This window comes from Ipomoea nil, unplaced genomic scaffold (assembly GCF_001879475.1).
Source record: "Ipomoea nil cultivar Tokyo-kokei standard unplaced genomic scaffold, Asagao_1.1 scaffold1237, whole genome shotgun sequence".
NCBI classification, from domain to species: domain Eukaryota; kingdom Viridiplantae; phylum Streptophyta; class Magnoliopsida; order Solanales; family Convolvulaceae; genus Ipomoea; species Ipomoea nil.
Genome location: NW_017617665.1, coordinates 157296 through 173104, shown reverse-complemented (window position 1 = coordinate 173104; position 15809 = coordinate 157296). Strand labels below are relative to the sequence as shown.

The 15809-nt window shown below is 39.6% G+C and overlaps 1 protein-coding gene across 1 annotated transcript; it reads right to left on the bottom strand.

The window, feature by feature from the left end:
• Nucleotides 1–7906: 7906 nt before the first annotated feature.
• LOC109183930 lies at nt 7907–13778 on the bottom strand. Its single transcript, XM_019333958.1, has 4 exons — nt 13643–13778; nt 13229–13330; nt 12902–13117; nt 7907–9327 (listed from the first exon to the last, which is right to left on the bottom strand). Exons 1-4 carry the CDS (start codon nt 13776–13778, stop codon nt 7907–7909), a joined length of 1875 nt encoding a protein of 624 aa, XP_019189503.1.
• Nucleotides 13779–15809: the final 2031 nt, after the last annotated feature.

Here is a 15809-nt window from a genome sequence, read left to right as displayed (position 1 = left end):
TTAGGACATTAGGCTTGAACTCTAGGTATTTAGGAACATAGGACTCAGGAATCTTAGGACGCGCGGTGAGATTGTGAAACCTACACATAACCTCCCCTCACTTTATCCCTCTCTAAACTTAAAAGAACTCCCCCTACGCTTACCACACCAAGGTAAGGGTGCAGCACACTGACTCATCATTACAATAAATATTGGCCCTGGAAACCAGCAGCATGGCGCCAACAAGAAGACAGTCAAGGACCCCACACTCCTCGAAGAATGAATCTGAACCTTCAACAAAATCCTCGGGTTAGTGGAATGCCCAGAGGAACGCCGCGTAGAGATAGCCTCATTCTACTTCAAGGCACGAGGCTGATCTTTGATAAATCCGCGAAGAACCCACTTATGGGCAACAACCGGGGGTTCAACTAGGAGTGCCTAGGGGCACGGTTACGAGGACGATTCCACCCCGCATCCGTAAGGGCAACCATGTACAAGGGAGTTCTCCACCTAAAACAAGGGATGACCACCATCAGGGAATACCACAAACAATTCCTCTAGCTGGCTCGTTTCGCGCCTGAATTAGATCCTACAGAGATAACCAAGATAAAGAAGTCTGTGACAGACCACAAACTACGAAACCCAGAAGGCCCTAATTGTAAGCAAACCCCGAACACCCAACGAAGCCTACACCAGTGATGCCAACTTCTAGAAACGGGGAATTCAGGAACAGGCCCGAAAGAAGAAGTAACAGAAATGGGAGACCGCTCCCTCCAGCATGAGCGAACCCTTTCGGAACTGGTTAAGAATGGGCGCAACTATCCCAGCCCGGAGACTGGGAACGCCAATTAAATGCAAGAAAGTAACGTAGTACGTAAACAACATCTTTTCTTAATCGTTAGCACGAATTGTCGAAAAGGGCTCGATGTGACAAAAAGAGGCAACAGGCGCATGGAAAGTGTCATACAACTAGAGCCTCCCGGCAATAAGGGTCTTACCTTGGAACAAGGACCTTGATGGTTTTAAGGAACCGTAAGAAGTACATGTAACACACAAAATCGCCAAAACACCATGCGACGACAAGGGCAGCCAATCAATTGCATTCCAAGGAAGAGAAATGCATCACCAAGCACTTAGTCACCAAAGGATTGAACAAAGAGCGAGCGACAAGCCGAACCCCAAGAAAAACCAAGAAGGCTTATCATTAATCAAGCAAGGAAAAGACAAAGTTGACTTATAACCAACTACTCGGTGAAGGTAACGAGGTTGCTGATTGGAAACCAGACCCGACCTACTGAGCGGAAAGAACATACGAGAGTCTTGACTCATCTATAACTTGTACTTAAGAATCAATAAAACTATACGATGGGTCATCCTATGTATTCAAGCCCCTTTTATTATGCACATGGGCATGGGACTTGTCGGGACTTGAATCTGTACATTTTTGGGATTTTTCCCGAAAGAATTTACTCTTCCTAGTCACCTTCACGCGGGTCCCCAACGGGACCTACATGGGACCCCAACGGGTCCTTGAAGGGACCTTGGCGGGACCTTGACGGGGCCCTGGCAGGAGCTTGGCAGGCGGACGACCGCCCACCTCGCACCCACTGGTACAATGTACTGATTTCTTAACTCCTCATTTTATTGATTCGTGGCGCACTTGTGTGCCTCGATTGATGAACGCGAGTCTTGGGTAAGGAACCATGGGCCACCCAAACATGGTGTCCTCGGTAAAAGACCTTGACACGCGAGACACCGTCGGGAAAGCACAACCAATTGCATTACACGAGTAGTTGAAGTTGGACTCTACGATGCAACCGACTAGGGGAGGGTGTAACACCTCGTGTTACGGCCTTCAATCCCGGATTAATTATTTAATTAATCCCGTTAATAATAATTAAATATGATTTAATTCGGTTAGGTTTCCCTTTAATTAATAAATAAAGGTCCACCATGAACCGTGGACCCTTGCCTAAACTAGAGTCTTAAGCCTATTAGGAATAAAGAAAGTAAACCTTTTACTATTCAGATTATGATTAGGATTCTCTTTAAATTAATTAATATGGTCCACTATGGACCATGGACCCTTATCCCTAAAACAAGCCCTTAGTCCTATAAGGAATAGAATTAGTAAACCCATACCATTCAGGCCCTAATTAGGAGTCTTAAATATATGGGGGGTAGGTGGGGGTAGGGGACCCGCCACCTACCCGCGGCCAATGTTGGTAACGCCGGCAGTGGGCAGCCGGCGGGCGGGCAGCTACTCGCCGGGCACCCGCTGCCCGGAAAGCTGCCACCGGCGGGTGACCCCTCTCCCACTGGCTACCCGCTGGATTTTACCCTACCTTGGGATTTGGGTTTCCCCGTTTTATGTTCCCCCGATCCTCGTGGTGTCCCAACGGACTCCGTCTATCGTGCCTGTGTCTAGTTTGATATTTCGATTACCGTTCGTAGGTTGTATAAGTCTTATATATTGCATGCTAGTTGAATTGGTATCCCGTTGGCCTAGGTGTAAGAAGTATGAACCCCTTAGAATCACTCTTAGTATGTGGATGATCACGCAAAGGTTTCGTTATACGATTTCTCCCCCCTCCCAATGTGCTAATGTGGGCTGCATGTGCTTGCTATGTGTTATGTGTGCATGATACACCAATTCGGTTGCGATCGAATTGGTTATTCCTGAGCTGCGGTCAGATTTACACTCTTGGGCTGCGGTCCACTGTTTGGTTGTGATCAAACTATGATGAGCTGCGGTTCATCGGTCGGTTGCGATCGACCCCTCCGTGTTGCGATACGGGGCAGGGTGCTGCGGGGCCGTGTCAGAGCTATATGCGCTGACCCTCATGTATGGGCATGCGATTGGTCCTGTGGCGCCAACAAAGTGTGCTATGTGATGAGATTTGGATGATTGGATTGTTATGAAAGCGGGACCATAGGATACATGCTAGTAACTGTATATGCTTGTTTATGACTATTGGCTGTGCTTATCTCTATCTGTCGTAACTGTTCCCTTCACCTGTGAATTGTGCATGCTTTGTTATGACTGTTGGTTGTGCTTACCCCTATCTGTCGAGTCTATTCCCTATTTTGAAAGCTAGAGTCTCTTAGGATATATCTTCATGCTTCGAAATGGTTTTTCGTATATCTATGTATATATCTATATGTATTGTATTTCAACGCGTTGGAGTGGGTTACCAGCATCTCTCGCTGAACAGATATATTTGGCTTTCAGGAACAGAGGAGTAGACACTGGAGCGCGCTAGAGTCTTGGAGCATAGAAGTAGATAGTTTCCCTTTCGGCCTGCGTGCCATGCTTATGCTTTTATCTTTTTGAGGATATTAGTTAGTTAGCCTGTGCACCTGAGTTCTCTAGCTCAGGTGTGGCATAGCACCCCGTACTCTTTATATTATGTTTTGGGATTTAATGAGAATTTACCTTTATTATATAAGTCTTAAAAGTTGAAAAATTTCGGGGTGTTACAACCGCAGCCCAAGAGTGTAATTCTGACGGCAACCAGCTTCTGAACCGCAGCTCAGGAATAACCAATTTGATTGCAACCAAATTGGGGTATCACGCACACATAACACATAGCAAGCACATGCAACCTCACATTAACACATTGGGGAAATGGAGAAAAACGTATAATGAAACCTATGCGTGGTCATCCACATACTTGGATTAATCCTAAGGGGTTCATACTTCTTCCACCTAGGCCAACCGGATACCAATTCGACTAGCATGCAATATATAAGACTCATTTATCCTACGAACGGTACCCGAAACATCGACTAGACTTAGGCACGATAAACGGAGTCCATTGGGACACCACGAGGGTCGGGGAAACATTAAACGGGGAAGCCAAAGTCCCAAGTTGCGCAAGTTCCAGCGGGTAGCCGGTGGGTGGAGAATCACCCGCTGGCGATAAACCTCCGGGCAGCGGGTGCCCGGCGGGCAGTCGTCTGCTCGCCCGCTGCCCGCTGCCGGTGGCGTCGTATTTCGGGCAGCGGGTAGGTGGCGGGTCCCCCTACCCCCCACTGACTCTTTATCAAAATAATCGTCCCGGGATCCTTCGTGGAACCCGAAACCATGCTTAGACGCTTTTAAACGTAATTGGTGACAGCACGTAGACAATTAACGGATCAAAAGCAAGAATCATATAACACACATCCTATCATGATTTTTAAGTATAATCAACCCCCGAACATGCGAATTCCCACCCAAATATATCAAGAATATCACAATACGAATTTCACGATTCATCCTATGGCTCTAATCATATTTAAACCATCAATATCATAGTTCATCTTTTAACATCAAGAAACATCAAGATTTATCAAGAACATCACATAATTACCAAGAACCTCTTATCATCATCAAGATCCCACATAAAATCATCTCACCAATTATCAAGATCATATCATCAATACCATAAACGATTCATCGAGACACAAGCATAGAGAAGAAACCAAGGAAGGAGATTATAGCAAAGAAAATAGGTTTTGTTAAGACATGGGTTACCTCTTAGCCTTAATTAATTTCCTTGGCTATGAAGGGTCTTTCTTTAAGATTTCTCCTTTATTAATTTCTCCTAAGGGAATTCTTGAAACTTCTTGTGTGGTGAGAGATTATTTGTGGTGTGAGTTCTAGGTGCCTCCTATGCCCCCTATTTATATACCTAAGAGTCCCAATTAGGGTCTAAATACTATGGGCTTGCTAATTCTATTCCTTATAGGACTAAGGAGTTGGTTTTAGGGGTGAGGGTCCATGGATTATGGTGGACCCTTTCTTAGTTGATTAATGGGTTTTAATTCTCTTTTACGGTAAGTGATTAAATAATTAGTTAGGGTTAGGGGTCGCAACACGGGGTGTTACAACGTGGGTCGGGGAAACATTAAACGGGGAAGCCGAAGTCCCAAGTTGAGCAAGTTCCAGCGGGTAGCCGGTGGGTGGAGGATCACTCGCCGGCTGCCCGCGGCGATAAACCTCCGGGCAGCGGAGGCCCTGCGGGTAGTCGTCTGCCCGCCGGCTGCCCGCTGCCGGTGGCGTCGTATTTCGGGCAACGGGTAGGTGGCGGGTCCCCTACCCCCACCTATCCCCCACTGACTCTTTATCAAAATAAAGGTCCCGGGATCTTTCGTGGAACCCGAAACCATGCTTAGACGCTTTTAAACGTAATTGGTGACACCACGTAGACAATTAACGGATCAATAGCAAGAATCATATAACACACATCTTATCATGATTTCTAAGTATAATCAACCCCGAATATGCGAATTCCCACCCAAATATATCAAGAATATCACAATACGAATTTCACGATTCATCCTAGGGCTCTAATCATATTTAAATCATCAAGATCATAGTTCATCTTTTAACATCAAGAAACATCAAGATTTATCAAGAACATCACATAATCATCAAGAACCTCTTATCATCATCAAGATCATCAAGATCCCACATAAAATCATTTCACCAATTATCAAGATTATATCATCAATACCATAAACGATTCATCGAGACACAAGCATAGAGAAGAAGCCAAGGAAGGAGATTATAACAAAGAAAATAGGTTTTGTTAAGACATGGGTTACCTCTTAGCCTTAATTAATTTCCTTGGCTATGAAGGGTATTTCTTTAAGATTTCTCCTTTCTTGATTTCTCCTAAGGGAATTCTTGGAACTTCTTGTGTGGTGAGAGATTATTTGTGGTGTGAGTTCTAGGTGCCTCCTATTCCCCCTATTTATATACCTAAGAGTCCCAATTGGGGTCTAAATACTATTGGCTTGCTAATTCTATTCCTTATAGGACTAAGGAGTTGGTTTTAGGGGTGAGGGTCCATGGATTATGGTGGACCCTTTCTTAGTTGATTAATGGGTTTTAATTCTCTTTTAGGGTAAGTGATTAAATAATTAGTTAGGGTTAGGGGGTCTTAACACGAGGTGTTACAGTAATACTAAAGATGATGCATTTACTAGCACCACACCTCTCGTCGAGCCACAACGAGAGTATTCCATTGCTATGGATCGTCCTAGGAGGACAATTAAAAAACCTACTAGGTATGCTAGTGATGATGAAACCAACATGGTTTCTTATGCTCTTTCAGTCGCACAGGAAGTTGATGGTGATCCATCCCACTATTCTAAGGCTCTTCCTGTTGCTAAGTTCAAGTAGTGTTTGAGTTTAGTCGGCTGTTCCAATTATTAATTCCTACAGTGGATTTGATTCAAGGTGGAGATTGTTAGAAAAATAATATATTTTGTACGTGCCACAAATCCACAACAGTCCACATCGCATGCATCATTGTGTAGTTTCTTGCACGTACGTCGAGTGTTGCGGTTCTTCACATAATTGCCGCAATTACCTCCTCTCTTGCACGTCTTCAATTTTCATTCCGCATTTATTGCTCTTTTTCTTTTGTATAAACATGGTTGCAGTAGGCGCTAGGCGCTAGTCGGGCGCCCGAGCAGCGCCTAGCTCTTAAGCGGCCTAGGAGGAATCTAGGCAGCGCTAGGCGGGAGCCAAAAAAATAGTGGCAGACTTGCTGTTTGACAATTTTAATGAGGATGTTTTCAATATTAAATCAAATAACACATCCAAATAAATGAAATAATGATAATTCATAAGTCATAACATCAAAACAATATTAAAAATTAAAAATACTCAAAATACTTCTGTAATTTTGCATTTCCCCAGTTTAAGATAATTATTAGAGATAAGCAACTGGTGTATAGGACTGACTGATACGGAGACGTGAATTTTCAGTCAGACAGATAGATTGCAGATTAGTTTGTCGAGGAAAAACTACAGCAGATAATGAAACAACACATACGATGTTTACCCAGTTCGATACAATGTGTATCTACATCTGGGGGACGATCACCGAGACGTCCAATCCACTATCTCAAAATCCAATGTACAAAGGTAGAGAAACAAGAATCTCACCCAAGTGCCCTACACAAGGTACGTACCTAGTCTACAAAGGTTTAGTGGATTGTTGAAGACGGAGAGCCACGCATGCAGAAGTCCAACGAAATCCCTTCGATTGGAGAGCTAACTCTGATGCAGTCCGCTTTAATGATGCAGTCCCAAGTTGTTTCCACAACTGAGTGATCTTCGCGTCCTTTCGTTTAAGCAACAATAGTTCTTCTCAAGTTCTTCATCATAATCACCAAGAACATATATTCTTGAGAAGAGGCATGATAATCAAAGATATGATCCTCTGTATATCAAGGAGTGTTTCTGTCTTCTTAAAAACGTAACCATAATTCATGACCGAATGAGGGTACTTTTATATCCTTGGTAAGAACACTCTCGAAAAATATCTTTGATTGTAGATGGTAGGACAATTTGTGAAGAATGCAATCTTAAAGATTCGGTCCATACCTTCCAAAATAGATCCACGGATTTTCTTTCCAAAACTGTCTTCTCAAACCACGTTCAGCATTTTGGAAACATCTTCCTTTATCAGATCTTCAGTGTCAGTGCGTCTGTTGATGAACCTGATCAATCAGTCTTCTGAATAATAAACAGACACAAAGCTAAACCCTATCTTAGTTTGCCATAATAATATTGCCAATTATATGTTGGGGTTTTTTGGAGAAAATAAAAACACTAACAAACTCCCCCTTTGACTATTATTTGGCAAAACAACTCGACTAAGATAAATCAGAACTGAAGGGATAAAAAGGAAGACAAAAATTGATAGCTGTCTCATAAAAGACATAAGTCTAAAACACAACCCATAAGAGAAATAATAGCACACAAGTCGTGCTGGACAAAAACAAGTAATATTCTCCACAAAGCATGGGGCCATCACAAACACATGCCCAGACAGGGCCAGAAGATACGAAGTCCTACAAAAACACACAAAAACTACCCCAGAGTTTAGGCACTCTCCCTTTTTGCCAAAGATAGACAAAGGAACATTTAAGCATTCGAGGGACCTTCACTATCAGACTTCACATTCTCAGCAGCAGCAAACTCAGTCAAGCTTAGACGAAGGAGAACAGTCGCAAGTTCAGTACGGGCTGCATTAAGTTGCTTCACGATAATGCCATTAACAGTTTCAAGCTCAGACACCCGAGCCTTCAGACGGAGAAAGAGCTGAACATCCTTCGCATGGGGCGAGTCATCAACAGGAGTGTCAGCATCAGATGATGGAAGAGCATTAACAGGTGTAACATCTAGGATGTGCTTGTCATTCAAGAGGCATGGATCAACAATATATAGCAGAGTTGGACTAATAATCTCACTTGGCATTGGTACTAGGCCATGCGTCGTCAGAACTCCAAAAATGAGATTAGGATAAGGCAGTCTTACCTTTTGTTCCCTTGGATGAATCAATGTGAGGAAATGATAGAAGATCCACTTCCCCAGATCAATGGACATTTTGGTGCCAATACGGAACAGGAGAGCAGCCAGTTGCTTGCTAACCGTATGAAAATGGGCAGAAGGGAGCCAATTGTGCAAGGCAATACGGTGCAGAATAACATATTTGGAGGTAAGCTTCGAGCTAGACAGATTGTCAATATCACCTGTAGGCCATATAGGAGTTTGACCACCAGTGAGAGTCCTTGCAACCAAATCCCAGCCCGTAATCTCTTCTTCATCAACAGCCTTCAAGCCATAGTATTCATTAATCATGTCTGGACCAAAAACATACCACTTTCCTCTGATGAAAATCTGCATGCACCGGGTCCCCGTAAGGTTGTCAATTTCTTCATTAAGATTGCAGTAGAATTCGTAGGTCAGCAGCTTCGAGTAGGGGAAAATGGAGGTGACAGTTTTCATGAGGACAACCTCACTCAGCAGGGGTAAAATATCACAGACAGAGTTCAACTGATTCTCATCAACCGACCTCTGAACTATAAGCTCTCGTCGTACCATCGTAGACCACTTTCCCTGAGTTGTAGCAGAAACAAACTGAGGTTTGTAAATGGTGGTGTCAGGATTGTCTGAAGTAGCTTGGACATCAGGAGTGACACTCCTACCTCTTGACCTTGTAGTGGGTTTCATCTTTCTGGTAGAAGTGGTGGAAACCGTAGCAGGGGCCTTGTTCTTGACAGACGATCTCAAAGTTTTAAACACTTGTTGAACAGGTGGGTCACTTTCAACCTTTACTGATTTAGCAGATCGTCGTCTTTTCTCAGGTTGAATAGTATCAAGATTATCATCACCGATTACAACGGCTACTCTGTCAGGGACACCTTTGTATTTAGATTTTCTTGTTTCTCTGGCTGGAGAATGATCAGTTGGGCTTGGTGAAGCTGAGTGGCTTGTTTCAGACACAGGAGCAGACGAAGAGCCAAGAAGTTTGGAGACTTCTCTAATTTTGAATGTTGTCGAGTCTGGTTATTGCTATAATCTGCAAGCGCACAGAGTCAATCACAGTATAAATTCCTAGAGTATTCCAGGGTCGATCCCACGAAGAACACTATTAACTGTTATCTTTAATAATCAAATTGTTGATAAGGCAAATCTCAAATAATATATAATTAATGTGATTAAAAAGAATATTTATGAACTTAATTTAAAGAAAATTCCAATTGAGAGAAGACTAGGGATTTGGGTTCACCTATTAGATAATTAACTAATTCTCCTAAGTATTAATTCTTATGACTATAGTGACGATTGTTTCAAATATATCCTAATACTCCGTCGAGCTACTAGGTTGTATCCAATTAACTGTGATCATCCGTCGATATCTCACCAACATTAATTAAACCCATTAAGCAACAATCAAATATCACCACAAATACCTAAAGCTATGTCTAGTTTAGGTCAATTGTGTTTATCTTACGAGTTCTAGGTTCATAATTCACCTGTCAGTTCTTCTTATGAACCCTAATATTTGAATTATGCAATGGCCAGTCACACAATCTACAATTAAAATACATAAAATAAATATAATCAAGTTCAATTATTAAACTGAAATTGGAAGAATCAACACATGAAAAATATAGTCAATTAATCTAATACAGGCTAATCTAAATCCCTAATTAAAGTTCTAGCCAAGAATCACAATTAAATGCATCAATTATTCAATAAATAGTATTCTGGAAATTTAAACAAGAATAAAGATAGAGATGAAGGAAAATAATTCAAGCCTAAGAAGAAGATAGCCGCGATTGAAGCTCAAAAATTCCTTGCGATAGAGTCTTGAATCTCTTCGCCGAACTGCTACTGTGCTCCCTGGCTTCCTTTTTTTTCCTTCGCTATTTTCTCTTCTTCCGTTCTGCCGTCACTCCCAAAAGACCAAAAACCCCCCAAAAGCAACGCCTTTTCTTTCCCTTATATTGCTGCGCCAATCCAATAAAGAAAACAAAGAAAACTAATTTTAAAAGCCAAACAACCCTAACCTAATCACAACTTAATAACACTTAATTATTAAAAACACTATTTAAAAAATCAAAGATATAAAATTACTAAGTAAATTTAATTTAATACTATAGATAAAATAACTCTTATTAATATTAATAAAAATGCAACATTAGCCTAATACTTATTAAAATCAATCTAAACTAGTAACATATAAATAATATAATATTTATTATAAAACCAACTCTAAAACTTAATTTATTTATGAAAATAACGGACTAAAATTACTCTAAATAATGCCTAGAAATTAAGCTTATCAAACTTCCCCACACTCAGGGTTTTGCTTGTCCCCAAGCAAACTTATGCAATGAAATAAAACTACCAACCATAACCATGTTAACTAGGCATTCATTTCATGGGAATTGGTGAACACATAATACTTCGTGAGAGTTCAAAGTCATATGCACACAAGACAAAAGAGAATAGTAGTCTTCACGGTTGTTCACTCAATCTCTCACAAATATATGTATAAGAAAGGTACACACCATTCTCTATCGAGAGCGCACTTGCCATAGGCTTGCTTGTCCACCAAAACTCCACTACCAAAATTATATGAAAAACACGAGTCAAAAGATCTTTATTTCTGGGTTGTAATGGGGCCAAGGGTATGTGGTTTATAAAAGAAAGGATATAAGGAAATACAAAGAAAGTCCAAGGAATCAGTAGAGCCATAATTTCACCATATCAAGAGCAAGAAACTGTATTCTACCAATGCAATGAACTCTACCAAAACAAGCCTCACTTCTACTTCATTCTCCCTCATCCTTTTCACTGATAAATTCCCAAAACAACTTCAAAATCTCATTTTTCATTTTTTTCCTGTTTTTTTTTTCATTTTTTTGTTGTTTTTTTCTGATAAAACCGAATAAATTGCTTTCCATTTCCACACAACCCTCAATGGTACTCTTCCCATAATCATCAAATTTCTATCATGTCTTCATTGCTCATAAATCATTTTAAGAATAAAATGAGCACAAAAGTTTGGGCCAACAATTTTTTTCAACCCACAAATTATAACATATCATTTTGTTCTTTTTTTTCATTTTCACCCCCTTTGATCACAAACAATTCTTCACTCAAAGAAAACCAATTGTACAATCACCTTTCAACTCCAATCTCACTCATACTTCATCACTTTTTGTCATCTTGCACAGATAAATGAAATAATGACTTCTACTGACTCAAGGACGGGTTTAGAGGCTTCTTTTTATGAGCTAAGGTTCTTTGGAACTGGCTAATGAAGAGAAATGTCTTACATTTATTTATAATAAATCTCAAAATGGTTAACTAGGGGAAAAATAACATGTATAAGGATGTGGGCATTTTTAAGGCCATAAGGCTAAATCCTAATGCCTAAATCATTCTCGTGTCATCATATAACATGTAGCTCTGAAATGGTATGAAGCAAGTTCTAGAAGTAACACAATCAAAGAGGGCACATAAACACTCAAAATGAAAATAAGTTGCAGTGGGCAACCTCTAGGCTCAACAGCTCACGGTGTGACAGAATTTGACTACCAACTCTATGCAAGCATACATATAGCCAAACACATTCATTGATATTATGCACTCCCAAAACACTAGAACTTATCTCCCAATCAACATAGTCATTAGATGGCATTTTTTAAAAATTTATTTGCTAAGAAATTGCAGAAAAATGAAGGAAAAGATGCTAAAAATCCATAAAAATGCAGAAAATGCAGAATTTTTTTTTTGCTGAAAATTTTGCAGAAAATTATAGGAAAGTGCATAAAATAATTGCAGTAAAATGCATAAAGGAAAATGAAGAAGTGCTGAAAATTTTGCAGAAAATTACAGGAAAGTGCAGAAAATAATTGCAGCAAAATGCATAAAGAAAAATGAAGAAAACATCCCCTAAATTTACTTTCCCTTCCCCACACTCAAACTCAACATTGTCCTCAATGTTAAATATAAAAGCAGGTATGAGAAAATGAAATAAATAGGAAACTTCCATGTTAGTTGCCACTTTCTTCCGGGACTGCCTTTTGGTGAAGTAACTATAAATGGTCTCTTTTTATATCCTTCAATCTCTATGGCCTCATAAGAACGAACTTTAGGGACATTGGAAGGACAAAACCATCTAGACTTCAATTTCCCTGGAGAAAGCTTAAGACAAGAGCTAGACAACAAAACTTCTTGCTACACTTTGAATTCTCTCCAAAAATTATTTTTGTCATGCCAAGTTTTAGTCAATGTTCTCCATAGTCTCTCTTCTTTTGCATGAAGTAAATGAGCATAAGAAAGCATAAGGAAAGTCTCATTGTCACTCAAAAAAATTGTATTTCAACTGCAATGGAAGTGGTTTAAGTTCAAGTTGATGTGGTGTTTCACTAGGTGAATGCTTAACAAATACTTCTTTTGAAGGTTTCACAATAACATCAACAAAAAGACATGATTCATCAAAAGTAGGCAATTTTATAGCTTTAGAGATAGAGAATTCTTCTTTTTCTGTTCCTACTCTAAAAATCAATTTCCCTGATGACATATCAATTAATACTCCTCTTGTCAACAAAAATGGCCTACCAAGTATAAGAGATGTATCTGTGTCACTACCCATATCAAGAATCAGAAAATCAGCAGGAAAATAAAATTTACCAACTTTTACCAAGATATCCTCCACTACTCCAAGCGGGTACTTGACTGATCTATCAGCAAGTTGAAGAGAGATTGTTGTTGGCTTCATTTCAGCTATTTCCAACTTCTTAAAAAGAGTTAAAGGCATAAGGTTAATACTAGCACCTAGATCACATAAACATTTATCAATAACAGTATTACCAATAGTGCAAGGAATAGAAAAACTTCCTGGATCCATTAGCTTAGGAGGTAATTTGCTTTGTAGAATAGCACTACACTCCTCATTTAGGTGCACAGTAGCAAACTCTTCCAATTTCTTTTTATTAGACACAATTTCCTTAATGTACTTGGCATAAGATGGCATATTAGCAAGTGCTTCTACAAAAGGAATATTAATTTGCAATTTTTTAAAAATCTCCAAAAATCTTTTAAAGTTATTGTCCTGGTTCCTCTTTTGTACCCTTTGTGGATATGGAATGGGGGGTACATAAGGTTTTACTGTAGAGGAAGTGAGGTTTTGATCACTAGAATTCTCTTTAGGCACTTGCTCCTCTTCTTCTTTATCACTCTCTTTTTCAACACTCATGGGTTCTTTTTCTTTCAAAGTTTCATTCAACATCTTACCACTTCTCAAGGTGACAGCCATAGCTCCTTCCCTAGGGTTTAATTCAGTGGTACTAGGAAACTTACCTCGATCTTTTTCTACAACCAATTTAGCCAACTGACCTACTTGCACTTCTAAATTATGAATGGATGCTTGACTGGATTGAGCAAACTTATCAATTTTTGCATCCATTTTCTTCATCATAGTGTCCTGGCTAGCCATGTATTGCATGAACATATCCTCCAATTGAGGCTTCTTCTCCTAAGCAGGAAGTTGAGACTGTTGTGGTGCAGGTGGATGCTGGAAAGGTCTGTATTGCTGATGCTGGAATCCTGATGGTCCTTGTTGCTGGAACCCAGGTGGTCCCATTGGTCTTGCACTACCTTGATCTCTCCATGAGAAGTTAGGATGGTTTCGCCAACCTGGATTATATGTATTAGAAAATGGATCATTTCTTGGTGGTTGCCTACCCATGTTGGATCCCATGTAATTAGCTTCCTCATAAGATGGTTGTGATGACTCTGTATTCATACAAACAGAAGAATTATGACCATATGTATTGCAAAAAGCACAAAATTCTCTATTTGAACTATCACGAGTCATTAACAAGTTAATCTGTTTAGTCAATTCAGCCATTTGTGTTGTCAACTCAGATTGTGAGCTAATTTCATGCACAGTAGCTCTTCGACCTCTCACTGCCTTTTGTCGAGAATTAGTAGCTAAGCTCTCATAGATAGCTTTTAATTCATCACTATTTTTATCACCTGTGTATCCACCTGCAGCAGTATCTACAAGAGACTGACAATTAGGAGTTAAAACTTCATAAAAGAATTGTGTCAACAATAACAATGGGAATTGATGGTGTGGACATTGTGTCAAAAGCAATTTAAAACGATCCCATGCTTCATGAAATAACTCAGTCTCTCTTTGAGTAAAAGTGCATATCCTACTCCTATAGTCCATTGTCTTCTGAGGTGAATAATATTTAAACATGAAAGCATTGTAAACATCATCCCAAGCTCTTAAAGAACCCTCTGGTAAATTTAACAACCACTGCCTAGCATCACCCCTCATGCAATATGGGAAACATTTCATTCTAAGTTCTTCCTCAGATAAATTATTCAAAGGTAAAGTTTGTACCGTACTATAGAGCTCTCGCATGAAACCCAAAGCATCTTCACTTCCCAAACCGTTAAAGGTCGGTAGCATATTCAGATGGAAAGTCTTGAGTTTATAATTTCTAGCTACATCAGATAATTGAATGCAAGAAGGGTTAACAGCTATTACCGGTCTTTGGATGTCTCGAAGACGTGGTTGAGCTGCTTGATTTTGAGGAGGTGGAACTATTGGTGGTACGGGGTCATCCAGTTGACCCACTCTATTGTTTTCAGCCATTTCAAGCCGCCTTCGTACCCTGTTTTTTCTGCAAGTACGCTCAATTTCGAGATCAATCAGAAATAACTCAGTATTTTTATGCCTCAGTGATAGTCTTAAGTTCATAAACAAACAAAATAAAAATAGAAAAGATAAATAAAAATAAAATGATAATGGACCTAACCACAAAAATAAATTTAAAAAGAAAAATTTAAGAAAACAGTTTAACAAAATGTTCCCCGGCAACGGCGCCAAAAACTTGATTGCTATAATCTGCAAGCGCACAGAGTCAATCAGAGTATAAATTCCTGGAGTATTCCAGGGTCGATCCCACGAAGAACACTATTAACTGTTATCTTTAATAATCAAATTGTTGATAAGGCAAATCTCAAATAATATATAATTAATGTGATTAAAAAGAATATTTATGAACTTAATTTAAAGAAAATTCCAATTGAGAGAAGACTAGGGATTTGGGTTCACCTATTAGATAATTAACTAACTCTCCTATGTATTAATTCTTATGACTATAGTAACGATTGCTTCAAATATATCCTAATACTCCGTCGAGCTACTAGGTTGTATCCAATTAACTGTGATCACCCGTCGATATCTCACCAACATTAATTAAACCCATTAAGCAACAATCAAATATCACCACAAATACCTAAAGCTATGTCTAGTTTAGGTCAATTGTGTTTATCTTACGAGTTCTAGGTTCATAATTCACCTGTCAGTTCTTCTTATGAACCCTAATATTTGAATTATGCAATGGCCAGTCACACAATCTACAATTAAAATACATAAAATAAATATAATCAAGTTCAATTATTAAACTGAAATTGGAAGAATCAACACATGAAAAATAGTCAATTAATC

Excerpts from the sequence above, each read along its gene's own strand:
- LOC109183930 (XM_019333958.1), bottom strand. The coding sequence starts at position 13,778 with ATGGCTAGCCAGGACACTATGATGAAGAAAATGGATGCAAAAATTGAT. Across the intron at positions 13,118-13,228 it reads TGTGCACCTAAATGAGGAGT|GTGCTAGTATTAACCTTATG; the intron begins GTAGTGCTATTC and ends TATGTGATCTAG. Across the intron at positions 9,328-12,901 it reads AGATACATCTCTTATACTTG|ACTCGACAACATTCAAAATT; the intron begins GTAGGCCATTTT and ends AGCAATAACCAG.